The sequence below is a fragment of the Miscanthus floridulus genome, chromosome 1 (assembly GCF_019320115.1).
Source record: "Miscanthus floridulus cultivar M001 chromosome 1, ASM1932011v1, whole genome shotgun sequence".
NCBI classification, from domain to species: Eukaryota; Viridiplantae; Streptophyta; class Magnoliopsida; order Poales; family Poaceae; genus Miscanthus; species Miscanthus floridulus.
This window is the reverse complement of record NC_089580.1, coordinates 124,620,286-124,644,905: the sequence shown is the minus strand read 5'-3', so window position 1 is coordinate 124,644,905 and position 24,620 is coordinate 124,620,286. Positions and strand designations below refer to the sequence as shown.

The 24,620-nt window shown below is 46.1% G+C and overlaps 1 protein-coding gene across 1 annotated transcript; it reads left to right on the top strand.

Moving 5' to 3' along the window:
• Nucleotides 1-9,920: 9,920 nt before the first annotated feature.
• LOC136492845 (protein ROLLING AND ERECT LEAF 2-like) lies at nt 9,921-20,736 on the top strand. Its single transcript, XM_066488900.1, has 4 exons — nt 9,921-11,184; nt 11,321-11,508; nt 19,278-19,501; nt 19,592-20,736. The coding sequence occupies exons 1-4, from the start codon at nt 10,062-10,064 to the stop codon at nt 20,388-20,390; spliced, it is 2,334 nt and encodes a 777-aa protein (XP_066344997.1). The 5' UTR covers nt 9,921-10,061; the 3' UTR covers nt 20,391-20,736.
• Nucleotides 20,737-24,620: the final 3,884 nt, after the last annotated feature.

Below are 24,620 nucleotides of genomic sequence, written 5' to 3'. Positions count from 1 at the left end.
AGAAGTGTGAGACAGCTTCATGCCTTCATGTCAAGTTTTAGCTTTTATTATGCATCCATGTATCTTTAACTTATGAACTTAGAACTCCTGCTGTGTGCTTGTGTTTTGTGTTGTGAGAACTAAGAATCATCAATCATGTGATGTAATGTACTGCTAGTCTACTATCCATTTTATATTCTATGTTGCTGCCTGCTGTCCCTTCATGTTTGTGATTTCAAAAGGCTATCCTATGCTGCTGAAATGCTGATAATGGATGGGAGAAGGCTCAGACCTCAGATAAGTACCTAACTTGCTATTTCCTATTTTTTTGTATCACTTGTATTGATGCCCAATTGCATCTAAAAGTGTTGTCCACTTCTATTGCAGCAATGCTGTAGGAAATTCAGTGATCAGTAGTGTATCAACTGCAACTAAGGACAAAGGACCTAAGGTATGTCTACTGGTCCTTCCCTATTTTTATCTAAATTATTCATGATTTGTGCTATAAGCCTATAATTGTATATATTAATTATTATATATTGATATATAAATATAAATTGGCAAAATGCCTAGAAAAACGCCTAGCATCGCCTAGGCTGGCCGAGGCTGGACTAGTCGCTAGGCTAAGGGTCATCGCCTAGATTTCGCCTAGCGCCTAGCAAAACTTTGGGTTACGCACTTCGCACTGGGTATCTGATGCCATATCCAAATAAGAGGTATTGGGTGAAGGAGTTCCAGACTAGGGGGCTTGTGATGCGCCGGAGTTGTTCAACCGGCACCATTCCAAGTTACGTAATGTCATAGAGAGGACATTTGGGGCAGCGAAAGCTAAGTGGTAGATGTTGAAAGACATACCTCACTATCTAGGGACCAAGCAAACCCAAATAATTATTGCTCTTTTGTGGACTGCATAACTACGTGCATGAGTTGGAGGGTCAGCACCAACAAGTGCGGATCAGGCAGGCGCAAGATCAGGCAGGCGCCAGACCTTGGCCCTTTGAGTCAAGTGGCAGCTATGGCGTTGGGAGATCCTAATGATATGGAACATGTCCGCGAGTGGATAACATATGGACTAGGACTCCTTGGAAAGACAACGTAAGTGAAACAATTATGGTTTGTGCATGTTATTAGTTTAGTCATGCATTTTTCCTTTGGCTACCTAGTTTGGGTCTAATGAGGATATGTACACATGCAGGTGAAGTAATTGCTGACATGGGGCACTGAGAGCAGATCCTAATGATGTGCAACAGGTTCACTTCTAATAATTTGTTTATGGTATTACTAAAAAAATCTTTGGCCAAGCTCTGTGATGAGGACATGACACCCATGCATATGACCATGTTTGGTGCATGGGATGGAGGAGAAGGTGTCACAGCACCCTAGTAGATTTTGAACTAATAGAGATGGGGATCCCGATCTTCCGTCAGGTGATGGTAACTATCGTTGTGGCGGAGAATGACACACTGATCCGGCTTCAGATCAAAAGATCGAACCCTGCAATCTTAGCACCACTGCTCCTCTGGTTATCAACCAAGTCACAGACCAAATTGACCTCGCCAAGAAGGCTAATCCCTGCCTGCGCAATGAAGAACACAAGCAAGAACAAGAAAGAAAGCAACCAAATTGCAGATGAATGATTAATCTCACGAGTTGGGGTCTCACAAATCGATAAACGGCGAAACTGTTCTTGACAGAATAATCTAAGCAAAAACCTAAAACCTAATGACGACAGCAACATATGATTATAAAGGTCTTAGGGTCGTCGCCTACCCTGGACACGCCCCTAATGGGCCCAAACACGATATATGGTCCAACGACCAAAAGAAGGTGTCACAACACCCTGGTAGATTCTGGATGCTGACTTGTTTCGACGATTCCTGTTGATTCCAAAGAGCTTTTGATGTGAAACCACTTGGATTGGTTTCCTTATCAAATTATCTTTCCATCCATATGTGGATCATCGAAAATGGAGTCCGGATGCGTCCTAGGTGACCAGTTTAAGGCAGACTGGTCCTGGATTCCGAGGCAGACTCGAACTTGAGGTTCTTTGGGCCTCCACCTCGGGGACTCGAACCAAATTAGCCTCGGGCCTCCTTCTTGACTTGGACACCCTTGCTGGCCTCCTTCTCCTCCATCCCATGCACCAAACATGGTCATATGCATGGGTGCCATGTCCTCATCATCCTCCCCTTCTTGATGAAAAGCCGTCCTCGACGTCGATTGTGCTTTAAACTGATCCTGCACAACATAAAGGAGAACAAAGTTGCGAGGACAAATAAAACTGAAATAATTATGAGAAGGAACGTGACCATGTTTCCAAGTTTCTAGCATGTCATCTCGTATAAAAATTTCAGCAAGCATGTAGACTCCATGATCCGAATGCACATGATGTATGTCAGCACTATCCTGCAAATGATTAGAACTAACCAAAGACAATGCAGGAATAGATGGTCGAGCAGACATAGGTAGCAACCAATAATGCTCCCCTTCTTGGAAGTGAACTTGTTTCTTTAAGGAACATGAGAAAATATTTGTATTATTATGGCTGCCCTCTAAACGATCATAGTCTTGTACAACAAAAGGAGAATTCATATTATTATGAATGTATACTCGATGTATCATATATTGTGATGCATATTATCCCTTGTTGTTATATCTGCCAATAACATGATATGTGTGTTTAGAAAACCAAAGCAAATCAGCATATTTAAAAAGGCTCTCTTCCGAACAATCTAGGTTACACAAAACATCAAATTCAATGTAACTCAAAGTATATAAAGAAGACAATAGTTTGAACTCATCAATTTTAGTAGCAATATGAATAACATGTTTATTTTCAGCACAAGTCACTGGTTCCAAAACATGTAAAACTGAAGCATCTTCAACCAATTTATCTTTGTCACAAGGAACATCAAGCAAATTATCATGGGACAAAGATAAATCAAGAGAGGGTTCCACTAACAATTGCTCTATGACAGCATGGTTTGTGGAAAAATTTAGTATATTAAGACAATTTTCACCTTCCGTGAGTGTAGGACCATGGGCATTACCTGTGTTCTCAGCAGAAGTAATAGGTGCATGGTGAAGTGATGGTTCTGAATTTGCATATGAGGTTGTGAGCTCCTCATTTTCTTCCACGTCATCCTCTCGCTTATGTACATTATTCTGCAGAAGGTTAGTCATAGCAAGAGGAATAACAACAGACTCTTCCTCTAAATGGTGCACCTCAGCATACGAAGTCAAAACAGGAGGTGGATTAACAAATGTTTCTCGCATAAGAAGTTTCATATTATTCCAAGTTTGAGGTTTATCAGAAGGATCTAAAGACTCCCACCAAGATAAAGCAGAATGTTGTAAAACACTAGCTGCATTTTTTACCTTCCTCCTTGGACACATAAAGCGAGTAGCAAATATGTTATCGATGGCAATTTTCCACTCCATGTACTCATCAGCACCTATACCATCATAAGTTGGTGGATACGAACAACCTGTCATTGTAAACACAAAAACAAGGAACAAACGGTGAAAGTTATCCCTACCAAATAACTACGTGGTTGCAGTGGTGTCACTTTTCACAGCAAGTGGAAACGTCTTACCAAGCTCTTACAAAGTTCTTACCAACGCAAGCAGTGGCGGTACAACCGGCGGCTGGTTCGTGATACCTGTGAGGTAGTGGTACCGAGATTGCAAAGCCCTTTTTCTATACTAATCTGAAGAATTTGTGGAGCTTGGAAGGCAAACAAAGAGTAATATGTATATTTGGCACACAAGTCAGTAACAGACAGCAATATTAAATAAATGTCCAGAGCACTTGTCCTAGTTGCTGGCATATACGTGTTCCTATCACCAGTTGTGATAAACAAGAGAGGAAACAAGGATGAAAGGAAACAAGTATCAAAGGTAGCAATGGATGTGAACAAGGCAAAAGGTATCACAAACAATAGAGCTATTGAGTGTTCCTTATGTGCTCCTTTTCGATATCTTCTATTCTCTTTTACTATTTTTTTCTTTTATTTTTTTGTCCAATCTTTTTTTTCTTGATTTTGCTCTTTTGATATTTTTTTCTCAGCAAGGAGCATACAAGAATAAACCACAAAAAATTTGAGCTTAATTGAATAAAAGATGTGGCCTATAGAAAATTAGGAATGTGCTCTAAAAAGTATACCAAAACTTGTGGCCCCAGAAACTCAATTTTCCTAATCGAATTTCGCAAATCTAATTTTTGTAAAACCAGCTAAGCTGGGATGAAATAGATCTAAAATTTTCTGGCGTTCTCTATAGATATAAAATTTTTCTCGTTTCGAGTTCGGATGCAAAAGTTATGACTGTTTTAAGGAAGCTGCTCGAATTAGGGATTTAGTGGACACAAGATACAAATCGATGGTGATACGGAATAGCGGCGGGTGGAGGTATCAACATAAACTAGAAAAGAACACAATCTAAACCAGCAATAAGACTTTGACCTAGGACACAAACTCAACAAAGCGGACTCTAAAACTGAATCATGCAAAGGCTATGGCGCGGATGGTTATAGGACGGGAAAAATGAGTATGGCACTGGACTATGGGACAAATGCGAAACACTCAAAACTAGGGAATAAAAGTGAACCTGACGGTATACCTTAGCTCTGATTACCACTTAATGGAGATGGAGATCCCGATCTTTCGTCAGGTGATGGTAACTATCGTTAAGGCGGAGAATGACACATCGATCCGGCTTCAGATCGAAAGATCGAACCCTGCAATCTTAACAGCATAGCTCCTCTGGTTATCAACCAAGTCACGAACTAGGTTGACCTCGCCAAGAAGGCTAATCCCTACCTGTGCAACGAAGAACACAAGCAAGAACAAGAAAAAAAGCAACCAAATTGCAGATGAATGATTAATCTCACGAGTTGGGGTCTCACAAACCGATGAACGGCGAAACTGTTCTTGACATAATAATCTAAGTAAAAACCCAAAACCTAATGACGGCAGCGACATATGATTATAAAGGTCTTAGGGTCGTCGCCTACCCTGGACACGCCCCCTAATGGGCCCAAACACGATACATGGTGCAATGGACCAAAAGAAGGTGTCACAACACCCTGGCAGATTCTGGACGCTGACTTGTTTCGACGATTCCCATTGATTCCGAAGAGCTTTTGATGTGAAACCACTTGGATTGGTTTCCTTATCAAATTATCTTTCCATCCATATGTGGATCATCGAAAACAGAGTCCGTATGCGTCCTAGATGACCAGTTTAAGGTAGACTAGTCCTGGATTCCGAGGCAGACTCGAACTTGAGGTTCTTTGGGCCTCCACCTCGAGGACTCGAACCAAATTAGCCTCGGGCCTCCTTCTTGACTTGGACACCCTTGCTGGCCTCCTTCTCCTCCATCCCATGCACCAAACATGGTCATATGCATGGGTGTCATGTCCTCATCACTCTGTGCGTCCTTAACCTTTTTTTAATATGATAACTGGATGGATAAGTCATGATGCACATTGACACACTTAAACCATCTATAATTCTTTTTAGCATTAATACAAGTGAAAATTGATATCATATTGTCATCAGCTAACTTAAGTTTGTTGTTGCTGTAATGTGAAGGTACCTATCTGTGGCCATAAATACCTAGCAAAGTTGTGTTAAGCTCTGTGCAGACAACTCGAACCCAAGAATGGCCCCTCAGTCCCAATAGCTTCCTTTGTCACCAAATTGTTCATATCTGTTCCACCTAATCAACAGACAGAGTCCACCCAAGTAAGTTTCTTCTACTATTTGGCATGTACAGAAAATGGGGACTTGTTTGAATTCTCAGTTTCTACGTTAGTCATCAAGAAATTGAAAGGAAATGTGCGGTTTATTTGATTTGCCTACAAGAATACATGCAGAATTTGAGTAGTAAAGACCAGGCAATACAAATTGTTGTATTTATGAATAAATGGATGACCAGTGACTCAGTTGGTTTCAAATTGGCAGCTATTGTTATGTCCAGCTGAGTTCTTCATTCTAATGTGCATAGAGCAAGTGGGAGTGAGTGACTGATGATGACAAATGTTAGTTATTTTTATCTAACAACAAGTGATGCACACATATGCAGGAATGTATGCAAACAACTGAAACACGACGGTCGCTGATCCATCCGTAACATGGAGTTTTTTTACCTCAAGGTCGGTCATCCATCTGTAAGCTACTGTTGAGTCAAATTTGATCCCTTTTTACACGTTCTTGTGGGCAATATATCAGAGTTCTTATAGATCTTGTTGCGTCGAATGTGTGTAGGAGTTATCGTCTCGCTTGGAGCAAACATGGGGGAGCTCAATCAACTCTGGAACGCCAAGGCATAACCTGCCTGGAAGGCTCATAAGCTGATTTGATGTCATTGGTTGCAGGCTTAAAACGGGTTTTAGTTTAGCTAGACTGGTCACTTGTGTTCATGTATCTGATGGGTTTGGGTGAAATTATGCCCAGCAACAGCATGTAATTTCAGCCATGGTTAGGAAATTTATTTGATTCAGCATGTATCTGAATGGTGTTGTAAACTGTTTCATTGATATGTACCAGAATAAGCTAGCAGCCGGTGGTGTTTGAATTTGAACTCGAATTGCATTTAATGTTACGCTGCTAGCTTATTCTGGTAACCATGGCGTTTAGTTCCAGGGACTAAAGTTTAGTCCGTGTCACATCAAACGTTCGGATGTTAATTAGGAGGACTAAATATGAGCTAATTAAAAAACTAATTACACAGGAGTAGACTAATTTACGAGATGAATCTATTAAGCCTAACAAAGCCATCATTAGCACATATTTACTGTAGCACAATATTATCAAATCATGGACTAAATAGGCTTAAAAAATTCGTCTCGCAAATTAGTCGCAATCTGTGTAATTAGTTATTTTTTTATCTATATTTAATACCTCATGCATGTGTCTAAACATTCGATGGGATAAGGACTAAAATCTGGACTAAGGAACCAAACACCCCAAGAACGGGAACCGACCAAGATTGGCCAAGTCCCGCCACTTGCACAGTTGCACTACCCAACTCCGGCCGTTACCATGGCAGCTTCCCGGGCCGTCTCAACGTGGTGGAAAATAAATTAACCCAGCGACCGACCCCAAAAGCAAGCAAGAAGCTGCAGAGGTTTGGGTAGGTCGTCCTCGCCGCGATGCCCGTACACTGTCGAGTGCTTTCCCTGTCGCCAATTACTAGTTTTTTTTTTAATGCGCGCAAGACACGCTCTGGTCATCTGGTGTGGTGAAGACAGCGGCAGGCTTTTGGTTAGGTCCGGTAAGTGATACAGTAAGTAAAGCTCCAAGCGAAATCCCAGCCTCAAAAGCACGTTGATGCTGTTATTTTCTGACAAATGGCTCTGCAAGTCTGCGCTGACAGTGTAGCATTCTATCTGTTCGCTTGTTGGTTTTAGCCAGGCTTATTCAACCAGTCAACAGTGTTTTCCTCTCACAACAAACCAACATCAGCCAGTCCAAACCAGCCCAGAAACCGACCAGCGAACACGCCGATTGTTTGTCATGCACCGGATTGGATCCGCCCTGAACCTCTATGATCGATTACTACGGGTCTACTACAGTTTAGCATGGAGCTCATCGTTTTGATAAGCTTTCTGTGACCGTGCAGTGCAATAGTAAAGCCGCGGAATGAATCTTGCATGGTTAAAAGAATCGCCCATACCGCAAGGTGTTTAGCGAGATTTTTTTCGATTCTTGACCACCGAGAATCCGATTTTAATGGATTCCAAACAAGACCTGAGTTCAGTTTGAGTTACCGATACCTTTTACAATAAAAAAAATTATACTGCAAAATATATGTTATGATTTTCCTTTTGAAAACCCATGAAAACGCTCCAGTTAGAGACTTTGCTGCCGAAGCTATATAGGCTTGAGCTAAACCACACGTATAGGTTTTATAATAAATCTAATAATGCTTATTCCAATATTACCATATTATTACATAAATTTAGTTAACTTTAAAATAAATTTGGTCCGTACTAAGTAGAATTGTATAGTAGTACCAAACTAGGGCCATGTTTAGATTGCAAAAAATTGCAACCCAATGAATAGTAGCGCTTTCGTCTTATTTGGTAAATATTGTCCAATCGTGGACCAACTAAGCTCAAAAGATTCATCTCGTGATTTCCAACTAAACTGTACAATTAGTTATTTTTTTTACCTACATTTAATGTTCCATGCAAGCGGCTAAAAATTGATGTGATGGAAAGAGAGTGAAAAAGCTTAGAATTTGGAGATGATCTAAACAAGGCCTAGAGATGAAAGCGGGACTAGAAGATATTGGTTACCAAGGCTTGTTTTCGAGGTTTTACTGTGCTTTTGACTAAAACAAAATCGGCAGTGATAACCGTAAATATAACGGTGTTTACTGTTGCCAACTGTGTAAGCGTGTTACCGTATTTATGCGGTAAAATACCATGATATTATACTGTTTTTGACGATATTGAATCATTTCCATTTTCGATAGAGAAATATGAAACTTGAAAGTGATGGAGCTTTCCTCTAATTGATTTTTTACCATTTTCACCCCTATACAAAACTACTAAACAAAAACGTGTTATGTGTTTGGGACCGAATGATCATTTTGACCCCTTAGTTCAACGCTCAGTTTTGTCTCTAAATTTTCAAAATTACCATTTCAGCCCTTAGTTTTTTATTGGGTTCAGTTTCATTCTAGAATTATCAAAATGACCGTTTTAGTCCTTAAACTTTGTATTTTAGACTTAATTTTATGCATGAACTATTCATGGATGAAATTGAGCCCAAAGTGTAAAGTTTGAGGGTTGAGATGGTCACTATTGGCCCGTTTGCTTCTGCTTATTAATAGCCGCTGCGGCTGCAACAATTATAGCCGCTACGGCTGCAACAATTATTGCTACAGCAGATTCCAGTTCACGGGATGCAGCCGCAGCCATAGCTGTAGCTCAACCGAATACCCCCTTTGACAGTTTTAGAATGAAACCGAGCGTAAAAGTAAAATTTGAGGACGGGCAAAATGGGAAGAAACCGAGCCTAAGGCGATACTTGATGGACTAAAATGACTACTCCTTCTGTCCTAAAATAAAACATTTAGGATGCATTGGTGAGATCAGTGTTACTATGAAATTACATAATACCTTTATCAAAAGTTGTTCTGTAATAATTATATTTTTGAAAATGGAAAATGTAGCAAAACCTACTAGTAATAGGTGTTTATAGCCCAAATGTGCATTATTGTGAGAAAAAGTTTAAATGTTAGAGGTGTATTTATTTTGAAACGGACCGAGTTTATCCATAAGCCGCCTGCTTGCGCTGTGGGGCAGCTTTTTTTATCGAGGACCGAAATTGTTATAGAAAAATCAAGCTTATCCATAAGCCTCTAGCTTCGAAATTCACGACAACAAAAAAAATGAAGCTATGGTCCTCTTTAGGCTCTGTTTGGCATGGCTCCAACTCTGGGTGGAGCTGCTCCACTCCAGAACTCCAGGTGGAGCCAGTTCTAGATGGAGTCGGAGCTCTAGGTGGAGCCAGCTTTAGGTGGAGTCGGAGCTGCAAAAGAGGTGCTCCAAAACTCCACCTCCATTTGCACTACAGCTCCATGGAGTTGGCAGCTCCATGAAGTTTTGGAGTTGAGGTATTTGACTGAAAAATTGACTGGAGTTGCTGAAGTTCAGCTCCAGAGCCATGCCAAACACCCCTTAGTTCCCACAAGAGCGTAAGGCGAGGCAGCTCATCAACTAGACAGCCTGTTTGACCATGTATGACGCTGTTAATGGTAAAGAAGAAACCAGTCGGTCATTGTGGCCCACTCTACACGGCTAGTCTGGTCTCGGGTCACCGGCCGGTCCCAGGCTCCCAGCAAGCTGAAAGCAGTGAGAAAGGGAAAGGCCATCGCCTCCATAAAAAAAATGTTAAATTGTGCAGCGTAAAAAGAAGCAGCTCACTCACACTCACACTCCTCGCTCTCCTCTCTCTCACTGGAGCTGGAGCGGGGAAGAAGTGAGGCGAGCGGACACGAGAGAGAAGGGGAGGGAGATCAAAGCAAAGCAGCGAGGCTGTTTGAGAGCTCGCCGATCTGCTGCGGGGATGGGGTGCACGGCGTCCAAGGTGGAGCAGGAGGACACGGTCCGGCGCTGCAAGGAGCGCCGCCGCCACATGAAGGACGCGGTGGCGGCGCGCCAGCTGCTGGCCTCCGCGCATGCCGACTACCTCCGCTCCCTCCGCGTCACCGCCGCCGCGCTCTCGCGCTTCGCGCAGGGCCACCCCTCGCTCGCCGTTTCGCACCACACCGCCCCCGTTCTCCTCTCCGCCGCCGCGCCGCCGCCGCCTGCTCCAAGCGCCGCCCACGCGCTCCCCACACCGGCGCCCTCCACCGCCACGTCGTCATCGCTCCCGCCTCCGACGCCGCTCGCCCAGCACCGGCACCCGCCCCCGCCGCCCCAGCCCCAGGTGCAGCCGGCGCCGGCGAGGGCACCACGCCCACGGCGGCTCAGGGTTCCCCACATCCTGTCGGATTCCAGCGTGGCCAGCCCCGCGCAGTCGTCATTCCGCAAGCAACCGCCGGTGGGCACGCCGTCCTCCTCGTCCGCGTGGGACTGGGAGAACTTCTACCCGCCGTCGCCGCCAGACTCCGAGTTCTTTGTCCGCCGCAAGGCCGAGGTCGAGCAGGCCAGCCGCCTCCGGGAGCTCGACGAGGAGGAGAAGGCCCGGGCCTACCTCCGCCACCACACTCACTACAACCTCAAGGAAGAAGACGAGGCCGCCGAAGACGACGACGGTGAGGTGGACCATGAACCAGAGGGGATGCATTGCGGCGGATGGGAGGACGACGAGCACTACGCGTCCACGACCACGTCGGAGACCAGATCGGAGGACGAGGGCGAGATGGGGGACAGATCGGAATGCGGGTTCGCGGCCAGATCGGAGTGCGGGTTCGTGGTCAGATCGGAGTACGGCGGGACGGCGCCGTCAGAGTACGCCGCCGTACCATTGCCCCTGAGGAGAGATGAGAGGTCGGAGGCTGGCGACTCCTCCTCCACGGTCACGGCGGCGACAGAGATGCGGATGGTGGTGCGCCATCGCACTCTCGCAGAAATCGTGGCGGCCATTGAGGAGTACTTTGTCAAGGCAGCCGACTCCGGCAACGATGTGTCGGAGCTCCTGGAGGCCAGCCGCGCACAGCTCGACCGCAACTTCCGGCAGCTCAAAAGTATGAGAACACAAACTATGGCTCAAAAATGAAAATGTGATTCAGATTGTTGTTCTGCTTTGTGTTTAACTGAATATGCAATGGCTTGTGATTTATGGTTTAGCTGTTTTACTTACTTTGATTTCTTCTTTTGCAGAGACGGTGTACCACTCCAACAGCGTGCTATCAGCATTGTCGTCGACTTGGACGTCAAAACCGCCATTGGCTGTACGATACAAGCTGGACACTAATGCACTGGAGATGGAGTCAACGGAAGGGAAGAGCCATGGATCCACTCTAGAGCGGCTTTTGGCTTGGGAGAAGAAGCTCTACGATGAGGTCAAGGTAATTTTGCTCCTCTGTTGATGGTTACTTGGATATTGATGATTCTCATATTCAGCATTCGAGTACTGGAACAGCACCCAAATTGAGATGTTGTTTGCTATGAAAATTGCCGGTTATCACCATCATTACTTTGTCAGTGAAACATCTTGGGACTATCAGCTTGGCTCCTCTTGATAATGATCCAACTTCATTACCTGGAGCAAGTGAGGTCAGCCGTCACATTCTGCATCCACGTTTATTGTGCATGGAAACAATGCGTATGCACATATAATGCTTGAATAATGGGCAAGGTCTGCATCTTTGCTCTTGAAAAGACCCATGACCCTGGCAGCCATTGGACTCTCAAATGGTATTGTAGGGCTATCAATCCATCAAAGACCATGGGCATGGCTGAAGCGTTTTAATCCTTTTGCTAAGAGATATCTCCATCGCTTTATTAGGGCTGTGCTAATGAACCTTGCGAAAAGGGTACTTAGAAATTGTAACTATTGGATTGAGCTAACCTGTTCCATATTTGATCCTTTTATTCAGAAAATGTGAAAGGAGAATCTGATTCTGTTGCATAAAGTGTCTTTGGAGAGGTGCATTTTCTGACTTTGGAACTGCCAGAGTCTTTGCACAATAGTTTTAACTACTTTTAGGAAAGGCAGCAAGCACGATACATTGCAATTGACTTCTTAACCACCACCTTCATATTCTCTTCCCTTTTTTGCTCTATTTGTTTCTACAATACTCTTGTCCTTCAAATTTTTTATCTACTCTTGTCCTTCAAATTTTTTATCTACTCTTGTCCTTCAAATTTTTTATCTATGAAGGTACAGATGCTCAAGAAATTGTCTTTTTCTAGACATAATATATCCCTGTAAGAGCATAGGATGATGGCCTCTCCCACCCCTCCCCTCCCCAGCGCCCTCTCGTCCACCAGCCCCACGCCGGAGCCTGTCCTGGGCCCGGCGGCCACCCTCTCAACTGAGCCTCCACGATCCTCCTCCCAGGCGAGGGATCCCTCCTCTTCCCTGTTTCCCCAGGTAGGTCGCTCCAAGGGAGAGAGGTGGCGCGACGCCAGTCCGTCTTCGTCCGCAGGCGGCTCCTCCCCTGTTCCTTCGTTCAAAGAAGTGCTTCTTTCTGGCGGCGCCTCGTCTTCGGTCTCGCCACAGCCGGCAGTGGCGGAGACTCGCCCGCCTCCGAGAGTCGTTCTCCGCTCGCGGCCCCGTCAGGCGTCTGTCGGAGAGGGCCCTGACACGGACGGATGGCAGCGGTATGAAGGCCGCCGTGCTCGCAAGCGGCGCCTGCAGGAGCTACGCGATCCTCATCGGCCGGTGCCGTTGGACCTTAGAGGCAGGTGCTTCAATTGTTTTTCTCCTTCCCACCGCGCCGCCTTTTGCCGGAAGGGACCTCGCTGCTTCAAGTGCCGGGAGATAGGCCACCGTGCGTCCGACTGCGTTGGCCGCCGCCGGGCCCTGCACGCGGCTGCTCCTCGAGCCCTGCTTGTGTGGCGCCCAAAGGCCACGCTGGGAGGGTCGACCTCTGAGAAGATGGTGGTCTCGGCAGCCGCGCCCGGAGAGGAGACCTCTGGGGCGGCGGTTGAGCAAGGCTCGCGGGCAAGGCGACGTCGCCGTGTCAGGAAGAGGCGGCGTTCGGATGCTGCTGGCCCAGGCGGACCACCTGGCCAAGATGATGAGGGGAACGACGAGCCTGCTGCCAGCATTCGTGCTCCGGCCGGCTCCGACTATGTTCCTCCCCGGCCCCGTCGTATCATCGATCGTTCAGCTAAGATGGCCAGGGCTGAAGATGGACTTTGCAAGGCGCTCTCGGTTTCGATTGTTGGAGACACTGCGACCCTTTCGGTTGACGTTCTGGTTGATGAGTTAGCTCGCCGCCATGAACTCCCGATTGAGTCGCTGGAGTTTCACAGTCTGAGCCGTCAAGACTGCCTGCTGATCCTACCCGACGAAGCTGCGGCCGTTCGGGTCTACAATGAGGGACGGCCTCTACATTTGCCTCCGTTCACCCTCTACTTCCGCCGTTGGTCTCGGTTCATGAGTGCTACTGCGGTGGTTTTGCCCTCACTCGTCGACATTGAGTTGAGCGGCATACCGGCGCACGCTTGGGAGTTGGAGACAGCAGAACACTTGCTGGACAAGTGGTGCTGGGTGCGCGAGCTCCATCCTGCTACGATCGATCGCAGGGATTATTCGTCCTTCCGTCTCAAGGCTTGGTGTTCCCAGCCGGAGAGTATCCCTGCGGTCATGGACTTGGACATTGTTGAGCCTCCGGTGCAAGTTGAGGAATCCCCCCCTGTGAAGCGTGCTTCTGTGTCGCCTACGGTTGGTGCGGATGATGATCGTCCTCCCTCGCCCCCGCCGCATCTGGACTCCGATCAGGGGAGGCGTCGACGCCGGCAGCCAGCGGCTGACGCGCCGGCTTCCGCCGCCCTTGGTTCTGGCGCCCGTGGTGATGCTCCACGGGGTTCTGTGCATCAGCGACTGGGCGCTGGTCCGGTAGCAGTCGATCACGGGACGGTTCGCGAGGAACTCATTGATGGGCTGCTCTCCTCAGAACCCGAGGCGCCGCAACCGTCATCAGGTCGTTCGCCTGCCTCGTCCACGCCTGGGGATATTGAAGACATGGCGGCTCAGGTTATTAATCTTGGACCAACATTTGAAGATCTGTTCCCACGGGAGCTGGATTTTCCGTTCTGGCGGTCGGAGGTGGGTCTTGTTTCGCCGGTTCGGCTGGACTGCTCCCACACTGATGTCTTCGTGAGCAAGGAGGGTGACTTTACGGCCCAATTGCCTGGGAAACGGCCTGTTAGCCCTTCACAAGCAGGCCCACTTGCTGTATCCATGGTGGGCCATTCGACTGGAGACAACTGCGGTGCGAGCTTCTCTGTTCCCCCACCTCTAGATGAAATCCCAATCCACTGTCCGGCTATGGTGACGATGGGCCCCACACAGGAGTTGGCCATCACCGGTCCTGTGAATGCCGCAATTCAGCACATCGTGATGGACAGTGGGGTGGCTACCCCGGTGAAGACTTACTTCAGAAGGCGCCGTCGTTTGGTTGTTAGTGATGGCATGGTCGCGGCTCCACTTCCAGATCTCTTGGCAAGCGTAGAAGCCTTGGCCGGGCCTGCGGGCGTCGCAGTTCAGGTCGGGACTCCACACCAGACCCCTACTCCTGGTCTTGGTTGTGTTGCAGTCTTGGCTGAAACTCCGCCTGTGGCCGCACGCCTGTCTCCCGTCGGTGAGGATATCCATTTGTCTCCGGCGGCTGATGCATTTGGACCTGGGTGTCAAGTGGCCGGAGACTCAGTAGCAGTGCCAACTCTCCCCGGCACACCCAACTCGAACCAACTCACGAGCCAGCGAAGACGCTTCCTGGCGAAGATGACAAAGAAGACAACGAAAATCCTCCCTACTCCAAGAGCCAACAGGCTGCGTTCCCGTGCTTGTGTTCAGCGTGCTCCTCCGAGGCGCAGCCGTCGCATTGCCGGAATGCAGCCAGACTCTAATGGAGGTGGGGCCCCATCAAGAACAATGAAGACAGTGATGAGGGCTCTGGACCTTATTGATCAACAAAGCCTGGAAGAGTATTGCAAGCTTTTCACCGGTTCGGCATCGCTCCCTGATATCCATGTTCAGGCTCTGGCAGCGCTCTTCGGTTGGGTTGCTCCTGTTGATGAGGAACAGGACCTCGCGGCTGAATGCTGATGTTCCTTCGCCCAAGGTCGTTTCTTTATTATGATAAATGAATCCATCCAAGATACTTTGTTGGAATGTGCGTGGATTAAATTCTAAAGCACGCCAGGATACTATAAGAACCCTGATTGCTTCTTGTCAGGTCGAGATTATATGCTTACAGGAAACGAAAATGTCTGAAATTTCTCGTGGTTGTATTCTTTCTTTGCTCGGTTCTGATTTTCCCTACTGGGTGGAGCTGCCTTCCATTGGTGCAAGTGGGGGAATTCTGGTTGCATGGCGTCACGGGCTAGGCCCTGCCAGTGCCACCCGAGTTGATAGTTTTAGCATCTCACTTCAGTTCTCTCTGGCCAGCTCACAAAACTGGTGGCTTACTTGTGTGTATGGCCCTCAAGGTGATGACAACAAACTTCTGTTTATGCAAGAACTTCGAGATGTGAGAGCTGCCTGTATCGGGCCGTGGTTAGTACTTGGTGATTTCAATTTAATAGCAAGAACTGAAGATAAGAACAACAGTCTTGTTAACAGAGCAATGATGGGAAGATTTCGTCGCCTGATCAACGACTTAGAATTAAAAGAGTTGCCTATGCTTGGTCGTAAATTTACATGGTCAAACCACCAGGACGTGCCTACACTCGTCAGACTTGATAGAGTTCTTTGCTCAACACAATGGGAACTGTTGTTTCCAAACTGTCTCTTGCAGAGTTGTGCAACTGACGGCTCAGATCACTGCCCCCTTCTTCTTGGGCTGAATGATGTTCAGCCAGGGAAGGCTAGATTCCATTTTGAGGCTTTTTGGACCAAGTTGGAGGGATTTCAGGAGGGTGTGGCAACTGCTTGGGCTTCTGAACCAGTCTCTCATTGTCCTTTTGACACCCTGGCAAGAAAATTCGGAGCAACAGTGAGAAGTTTGCAAAGTTGGAGTCAAAAAAAAGTTGGGCATGTTAACTCACAGTTAGCTCTTGCTAGGGAGGTTCTCCATCAGCTAGAAATAGCGCAAGATAATCGAGCCCTCTCCAGGCTAGAGCTTTGGTTAAAAAATAAACTCAAGCCTCACTGTTTAGCTCTCTCCTCCCTGCAGCGCACCATTGCAAGAAGTAGATCTCGCATCAGTTGGCTCAGTGAGGGTGATGCCAATACAGCTTTGTTTCATGCACATGCTCGCCACCGAAAGAGGAAAAACTTTATTAGTAAACTTATAAGTGATGATGGGGTAGTTCTCACCAAGCACGAAGACAAAGAGCATAATATTTTTGCTTTCTACAGCAACCTTTTGGGAAGGAGCATTGACAGGGATGTGACAGTTAACTTGACAGAACTAGACATGCCAAACCTTGATCTTAGTGAATTGGAAGCTCCTTTTTCTGTTGAGGAGGTCTGGAAAACAATCAATTCCCTACCGTCAGACAAGGCCCCTGGCCCTGACGGCTTCACAGGAAAGTTCTATAAGGTTTGCTGGCCGATCATCAAATTGGATATAATGGCTGCTATTTCAGCTGTTTGGAGCAGAAAGTTTGCTAATTTTGAGTTACTCAATTCAGCCTTCATCACCCTGCTGCCAAAGAAAGAGGACGCTATAAGCATCAAGGAGTACAGACCTATCAGCTTGGTGCACTCTTTTGCCAAGCTCATAACAAAAATCCTAGCTAACAGGCTTGCTGCTTCTCTGAATCAGTTGGTCTCCACTAATCAAAGTGCATTCATCAAGGGTCGTTTCATTCTAGACAACTTCATGTTGGTTCACCATACTACAAAATTCTTGCACCAACAGAAACAAGCTCGTATCCTCTTAAAATTGGATATCAATAAGGCGTTTGATTCGGTGTCATGGCCTTTTCTATTAGAAGTTATGAGACGTTTGGGTTTTGGATCAGTTTGGTGTGATATTATCAGCGGCTTGCTTGCCACTTCATCCACTCAAGTGCTATTGAATGGTTCTCTAGGGGAAAGGATACAACACCAGCGTGGTCTAAGGCAAGGGGATCCATTGTCACCGATGCTTTTCATTTTGGTCATGGATGTGCTATACTACTTGGTGAAGAAAGCTGCAGATGAGAATTTGTTGCAGCCACTTGCCAGAAGGGCATTGGAGCATAGGATTTCCTTGTATGCAGATGATGTGGTGTTCTTCTTGAGTCCAACAACCAGTGACATTGAAATAACCTTGGATATCTTGCAACTTTTTGGAAATGCATCCGGCCTTACAACAAACCTTCAGAAAAGTAGTGTTCTCCCTATAAGGTGTAATGTGGATGACAGAGCAGTCCTGCAGGAAACCCTACCTTGTCAGCTTTCCGACTTCCCTTGTAAATACCTAGGGGTCCCCCTTTCTCCTCATAAGCTATCCAAAGAACAGGTTCAGCCCATCATCGAGAAAATTGCAGATCGACTACCAAGCTGGAAAGCTGATTTGCTTACGAAAGCTGGAAGAGTGGTCTTGGTTCAGTTTGTTCTCACCTCAATGTTGATCTACATCATCATGGCACTTGATCTACCCTCATGGGCTTTGAAGGCAATTGATAAGATAAGAAGGGGTTTCCTATGGAAAGGAAGAAGAGATGTCAGGGGGGGGCACTGTTTGCTAGCCTGGCCAAAGGTCACTAGATCTCTGAATCTGGGAGGTCTTGGTATTTCTAATCTTCAAAACTTGGGATGGGCTTTAAAACTCCGATGGTTATGGCTGCAGAAAACAGAACCTGACAAAGCCTGGGTTTTTTTCCCCATCCAAGCTCATTCTCGAGTCCAAGCCTTCTTTGCTATGGCTGTTGAGACAGTAGTAGGCAATGGAAAAAATACTTGTTTTTGGACAGATAGATGGTTGCTTGGTCAGAGCTTAGAACAGGCCATGCCACATTTGTTTAGCGCTATAGCAACCAGAGCAAGGAAAAGATCAGTTTACGATGCTATCACGGGGGGGAAATGGGTTTCTGATATAAGAGGTGCTTTAAGTGTGCCTGTTCTGATTGAATACCTTCACCTTTGGGGGCTTTTGTCAAATGTGGTACTGCATCCTGAGGTGGAAGATACACATATCTGGAAACTTTCAGCTTCCGGTATGTATTCTAATAAATCGGCTTATGAGGCCTTGTTCATTGGAGCCACTCATTTCAGTCCTTGGGAGTTGATCTGGAAGAGCTGGGCCCCAGGGAAGTGCAAGTTCTTCATGTGGACAGTAGCTCACAATAGATGTTGGACAGCTGACAGACTAGCACGTCGAGGTCTTGATCACCCAACGCAGTGTCCACTCTGTGATCAGGCTGGTGAAACAATAGACCATCTTCTGATCTCTTGTGTCTTCGCCCGGCAAACATGGTACAACATTCTGCAATCTTTTGGACTGCAAGATGTGGCTCCACAAATGGTTGATTTGATTTTTGTGGACTGGTGGGAGGGTGCTTGCAGCAGGCTTTCTGGTCAAGTGAAGAAGGGGTTCAATTCCATTATTATTTTGGGAGCTTGGTTAATTTGGAAGCATCGAAATCATTGTGTTTTTGATGGTGGAACTCCTAACCTAGCTAGGGTCCTCTCAGCTTTTAAGGAAGAAGCTCAGCAGTGGTCAGCAGCAGGGGCTCGAGGAGTTTCTTATCTCCTTGCCCTGGCTCCTACCTCCTAGCTCTTTTTGGGTCCGGTGGTTTTTTTGGTCCTGCCTTATAGTTCTCTAGAGACACAACGTAGTTTGGGTTCTTAGGGTGGGTTGCAGACCCTTTTCTCTGTAACAGTTTTTTGTTTCTGTGTTTTTGTAACAGTTTTTTGGGGCTCTTTTCCCCCTCCTTTTTTCTTCTTAATATATTGATGCGCAGTTCTCCTGCGCGTTCGAGAAAAAATATATCCCTGTAATGCCAAAATTAGATTTAGCATATCTTTGTCTTTACTTTAACAAATTGATGGTATTACCTTCTGCAGCTTTAATTAAAGCTTCTTGCATTACATTCCACTATTTTGGATGGATGAATCCAAAGTGATGGAATTGATCTTCAGTGTCAAGACTGCTACAGTCTAAGTCCTTATATTCATTAAGCTGTTTCTTGAGCCAGTATCTGACATATAGATCAATTTTAATTACTGCAGGCAAGGGAGAGTGTGAAGATTGAGCATGAGAAAAAGCTTTCTACTCTGCAGAGCCTGGAGTACAGAGGGAGGGATAGTGCAAAGCTGGACAAGACCAAGGCCTCCATTAACAAGCTGCAATCACTGATTGTAGTTACCTCACAGGCTGCCACAACTACATCCTCAGCTATTGTTAGAGTCCGTGACAATGAGCTTGCACCACAGCTTGTTCAGCTCTGTTTTGCGTAAGTCTTATGTCCATTCCAACATCCCTAATTCCAGATCATGTGGTCCTGCTCTCAAGTACTTAACTGTTTCTGAACATTAACATGCAGGCTATTGTGTATGTGGAGGTCAATGAACCATTTCCATGAGATACAAAATGAGATTGTTCAGCAAGTCCGCGGTCTGGTGGACAACTCCATGGCTGAGTCAACATCTGACCTTCACAGGCTTGCAACTCGTGATCTTGAGGCTGCTGTTGCGGCATGGCACTCGAACTTCAACCGCCTTATCAAGTACCAGCGTGACTACATCCGCTCTCTATATGGCTGGCTGAAGCTCACACTCTGCCAAGTGGATAACAGTGTGCCACAGGAAGCCCATGCCTCAATGATCTCGCGTGAACTCACCAGCTTCTGTGACGAGTGGAAGCAAGCACTAGACCGTCTTCCAGATGCTGTTGCTTCAGAGGCGATCAAGAGCTTTGTGAATGTTGTTCATGTCATTTACACTAAGCAGGCAGAGGAGATGAAGATCAAGAAGCGGACAGAGACATTTTCAAAGGAGCTAGAAAAGAAGACCAACTCACTCAGGTCCATTGAGAAGAAGTACTACCAATCCTACTCGATGGTCGGCCTTGGCCTTCCTGGCAGTGGGCGCGATGGCATTGAAAGCCACGCGTACGATGCTCGTGATCCTCTTGCAGAGAAGAAAACTGAGATTGCCCAGTGCCGTCGGAAGGTGGAGGACGAGATGACAAGGCATGCTAAGGCCGTCGAGGTAACAAGGTCAATGACGCTGAACAACATACAGACAGGCCTGCCAGGAATATTCCAAGCCATAGCTGGTTTCTCAGGGACAGTGGTTGAAGCTCTTGATGTGGTGTGCCGCCGAGCTGGGTCAGTGCGGTAGAAGCTCTTGCTCCATCAGAATTACCAAGAGACCATTTGCTGCCTCTTTTTTTCTGGGTGATTCAGTAATTTATTTATATAGGGAAACTGCAATATATAATATATATAGCTCAAAGTAGAGTGATGAAATATAGAAGGCTCATTGGATGTTTTGCCCTGTCAGGATGGTTTCAGTTGTAGATAATGTGATTTTGCTCAGGATTTATTGGTCTCGTTTCACCCTTTTCTGTGAAGTGCGAGGGGAGATATATAATGTACAGACATTAAGGTCACCTTGCACTCTAGCGTTAATCAAGCCTGTGCTTCTGTCTAACAAAAGCTCTAGTGCCCTACTTTCTTTATATGTTATGTACCTGAGTGTTCTTTGAAGTGGATTCCTGTTTCCCGTGGGTTGAAATTCTAGGGTCCAGTACTCCTAACTGGACTGCCGGCTTGTGCATCTGTGCTGCTGTCTGCCTGCCTGGACTCAGGAGTGGTTGCATATGCATTGGTCTCTTCCTGTTCCCTGTTGGACCATACCATCTGTTCTCTGCCGTCGTCGTTGCCGTGCTGCATTAGTTGTTCATGATAATCCAGGTTTGCAACAGCGCCCATTTCTCTTGTTGGCTTTACACGCCGATCCCACGGTTTGTTCCGGGCCTTCCTGGAAATCTTGAAGTCCATGACCATGAAGCATCTTGGCGTGCCTTTTGGGTGTCTTTACTCTTTAGCGCTAATGCAGCCAAGTTATATGGCTTTGATAGGCGATCAAGGGGCAGGCCGCTAGTCGCCAGCTGTTGCGGCCATGTCCCACACTGTCCGCACTCCGCCGCAGCAGGCAGCACGGCCTTTCCTTCCTTCCGAATCGCAATCACTGCTTGCCCTCTTCAGCAACACGGGCACAGTGGAGAAGAAGAGCGGCAAAGCAAGGCTGGCATTTTGGACCTATCCGGCTGCTGGGCAAAGCCAGCCGTCCCTTTTGATGCATGACTCCGTGGCACGAAAAAGTAGTTGGCATTGAGTCACCTACGGGTCCAGGACATGATACCCATCCTTGGGATCGATAGCAGGACGGAGGTCGGGACTCGGGAGGAGAAAAAAGCCAGGGTGCAGGGCATGGACCCAACATGTGTGCTTGACACCTTCCGCTCCAAGTTTGGTGACTGGAATTTAAGAATGCTCTTGTTGACACTGATTCGGATCGCATATCAATAGGGGCTGGCCGCACATAGCCTAGCATGCAGCGGAGGGAGATTCCAACGGCGAGGCCGACCAACAGGTCGACGACGCCGATCATGCGCTTGTTCTTCGGCCGATAAACGCACAAATGTCTCTCGGGAAGATCCGTCGAGGTCTCGAGGAGACGCACGGTGAGGCTATTTTACGATCGGCCACCTAGAACGCCGACTATCTCGTCGAGAGATGCGCCGGACAGTCAGGGGCTGGAAGAGCTTATAAGATATAGAAGATAGAAGATAAAAAATAAAAGATATGTTTTTTTGTCGATTATGTGTTGAATCTCTCAATTGGCCATCACCTCTATATTTATATGAGGCGGCTGGTCTTTTCTATGGAAGCACAAGAATATATTTCAGAATTACAGTCATAATAACGTTTCCTTGTGCCGTTGCCGATAAGCCAAAGCAATAAACGTCTGGCCATAGCTTCCTCGTGAACGCTTCACAGTTGCCATATCTGATTTCAACCAAATAATTTGCTTTCCTTGCTTGAGGATACTGAACGTACCACGCTTGGACTCCTTGTCAGATTGGCCTGTACAGAACCGTAGGATGTACGGCTTGGCGTATATCAGGTGCATGAAACAGCAAGTAATCCTGCCTGTATGTTTTTGCTCCTCAACGCGAACAACCAGGCACGTGCTCACATTTTTCAGCACTTAGAAAATCTTTAAAGCAATTTATACAGATCATCAACTAGCTCAAATAATCGGTCAGCAGTCCGATTAAGGCCTTGTTTAGTTGGACCCCAAAGTCCAAAAAGTTGCTACAGTACCTGTCACATCGAATGTTCGCGGCCCGTGCATGGAGCATTAAATGTAGACGAAAAGAAAAACTAATTGCATAGTTTGGTGGGAAATTGCGAGACGAACGTTTTAAGCCTAATTAGTCAATGTTTGGATACTATTTGCCAAATAAAAACGAAGGTGCTACAGTAGCCCCAAATTCCAAATTTTGCGAACTAAACAAGGGCTAATCAAACTAGTGTGTTTATTATAACCAAATAATTTAATCTGGCAAATTTGAGTGTCAACATCTCTCTATCCTTATTACCCTGCCTAGCCTTAAGGGCTGGCCGAGCAAGGGTCCAGAATGCTGGGTGCTGAGTGCTTGTTTAGTGCTATGTGCATGGAGTATTAAATGTAGACGAAAAAAAACTAATTGCACAGTTTGGTTGGAAATTACGAGACGAACGTTTTGAGCCTAATTAGTCCATGATTGAACACTAATCGCCAAATAAAAACGAAAAATGCTACAGTAGTATCGCATTCCCAATTCGTGAACTAAACACGCACGGTAGGCGGCCCGTGTCCGCAACTATAGGTTGGTTCACCTTTCACAGGGCTGCCGTAGTACCAGCAGTGCACCTAAGGAGCTTCTATTGCTAGTGGTCTAGTGGAGTACAGTAAGGGTAAGCAAAGCTAGCAACTTGGCAAGCTCTCGTCAGTCATCAGGCCTCAGCTGCTGCTACTGCTTATTCTTCTGTAACTTACCACTGTCGTTAAGCGAGTAGCACTATGTATGATGGACATAGACTCCAGAGCCACCAATAAAGAAAGTTGTGGTCCTGATGGACTGGTATCAATCTACAATAATTGCTGAGCAGCAAGGCTTATGAAGTTGTAGAGATCTGCATCTTTTATGCAACAAAACAGTTGTATACAAGGACTTGCGTGCCTTTTCTTATAATGGAAGGCATTATATTTGTGTCCTGTACTCTTTTTTTTTAGGATTGTGTCCTGTACTCTTGTGTGATCTACCAACAGCAACGTGAATGGAGGCAGCGACTAAAGATTTGTTGTAGCAGGAGCGAATTTGGGTGAGGTACTGATTAGCCCAATTCACTGTCCCATTCCTTTTTAGTGGGCCGGTGCACGTGAACTATGGACAACATGCACACCCGTGTAGAGGCCCACTTAACGTCCAAAGCCTGGGAGTGCGACTCTGGGCGACCAAATTCTTTGAATTTGCTTCAAACAGGTAAGTGCAATCCGCAAGATAGAAGATGTTAGCTAGCAGCTGGCGATGCGTAGGCATTTTTGGCCCATCATCAAGTCAAGGGGGAATAAGAAGCCTAGAGCGGTCCATTTCCAGTTCTTCTGTACTTCCGCTTGTCTCACACTCTCGAATTTGATTGGCCCTACACTGCATATGCTAACCGCGAAGGCATTTTATTGTCTTTTTTTTTTTTTTGCTTCCCACAATACTCTCAGCCCCTCTATTGCATATGTAACATAGATGTATGATCTATGTATACTCATATGAGTTAAAATTATACGTGTCCAAACAGTGATACATAGTCCGATTTCAAGATGTAGTGGAACAGATACGGTCATTGAATAAATCTCTAAGCCGCAAATTATCCAGGTAACCACATAACAAGTTGTAGGTTGTGTTGCAACGTATGTGTATGTTTGCTAGTAATAAAAAAGAATTCTCGCTTTAACTTTTCAAAATAAAAATGGCAGCCCATACTAATTACATAATGAGAGTCTGTTTGACAGATCTTAAAGGGTGAATCTAGAAGGAGTTGTAAACATATTTTTACAGAAAATTGATTTTATGGGCATTCAGTGAAGCGATTATGTGAAATAAACTAGTAGACTAGAAGCTGAAATTTAGCTTTGTCTTATTCATCTTCTGTGTGAAAATCATTTTTTACATAGAGTTTATTTTAGAGAATAACTTTCTACTATAGAATCACCTCCTGCAGAGTAGGAAAAGAACTCTATCCAATAGACCCTAAAGCTTGGGTTACCTTACCTCACACTCAACTTCACGTGCAAAACACAAGGCCTCGTTCGGCTTGCTGAATCTTGGTTGAGATTGGCTGAAAAACACTGTTTTGGCTGAAATATTGTGAGAGAAAAATACTGTTCCGGCTGAAAAAAGAAGCCAAACAAGCCGGATATGGGATAAACGGAACAGGGGATAAGGTACTAGTAGCTATTAGTCTGCTTGAGTTTCTCTTTGTAAACTACATCCGATCCAGTTTATTTTTAAAACTATATCAA

Coding starts and splice junctions, on each gene's coding strand:
- LOC136492845 (XM_066488900.1), top strand. CDS start 10,062: ATGGGGTGCACGGCGTCCAAGGTGGAGCAGGAGGACACGGTCCGGCGC. Junction 11,509..19,277: donor AGCTCTACGATGAGGTCAAG/GTAATTTTGCTC, acceptor TAATTACTGCAG/GCAAGGGAGAGTGTGAAGAT. Junction 19,502..19,591: donor CTTGTTCAGCTCTGTTTTGC/GTAAGTCTTATG, acceptor ATTAACATGCAG/GCTATTGTGTATGTGGAGGT.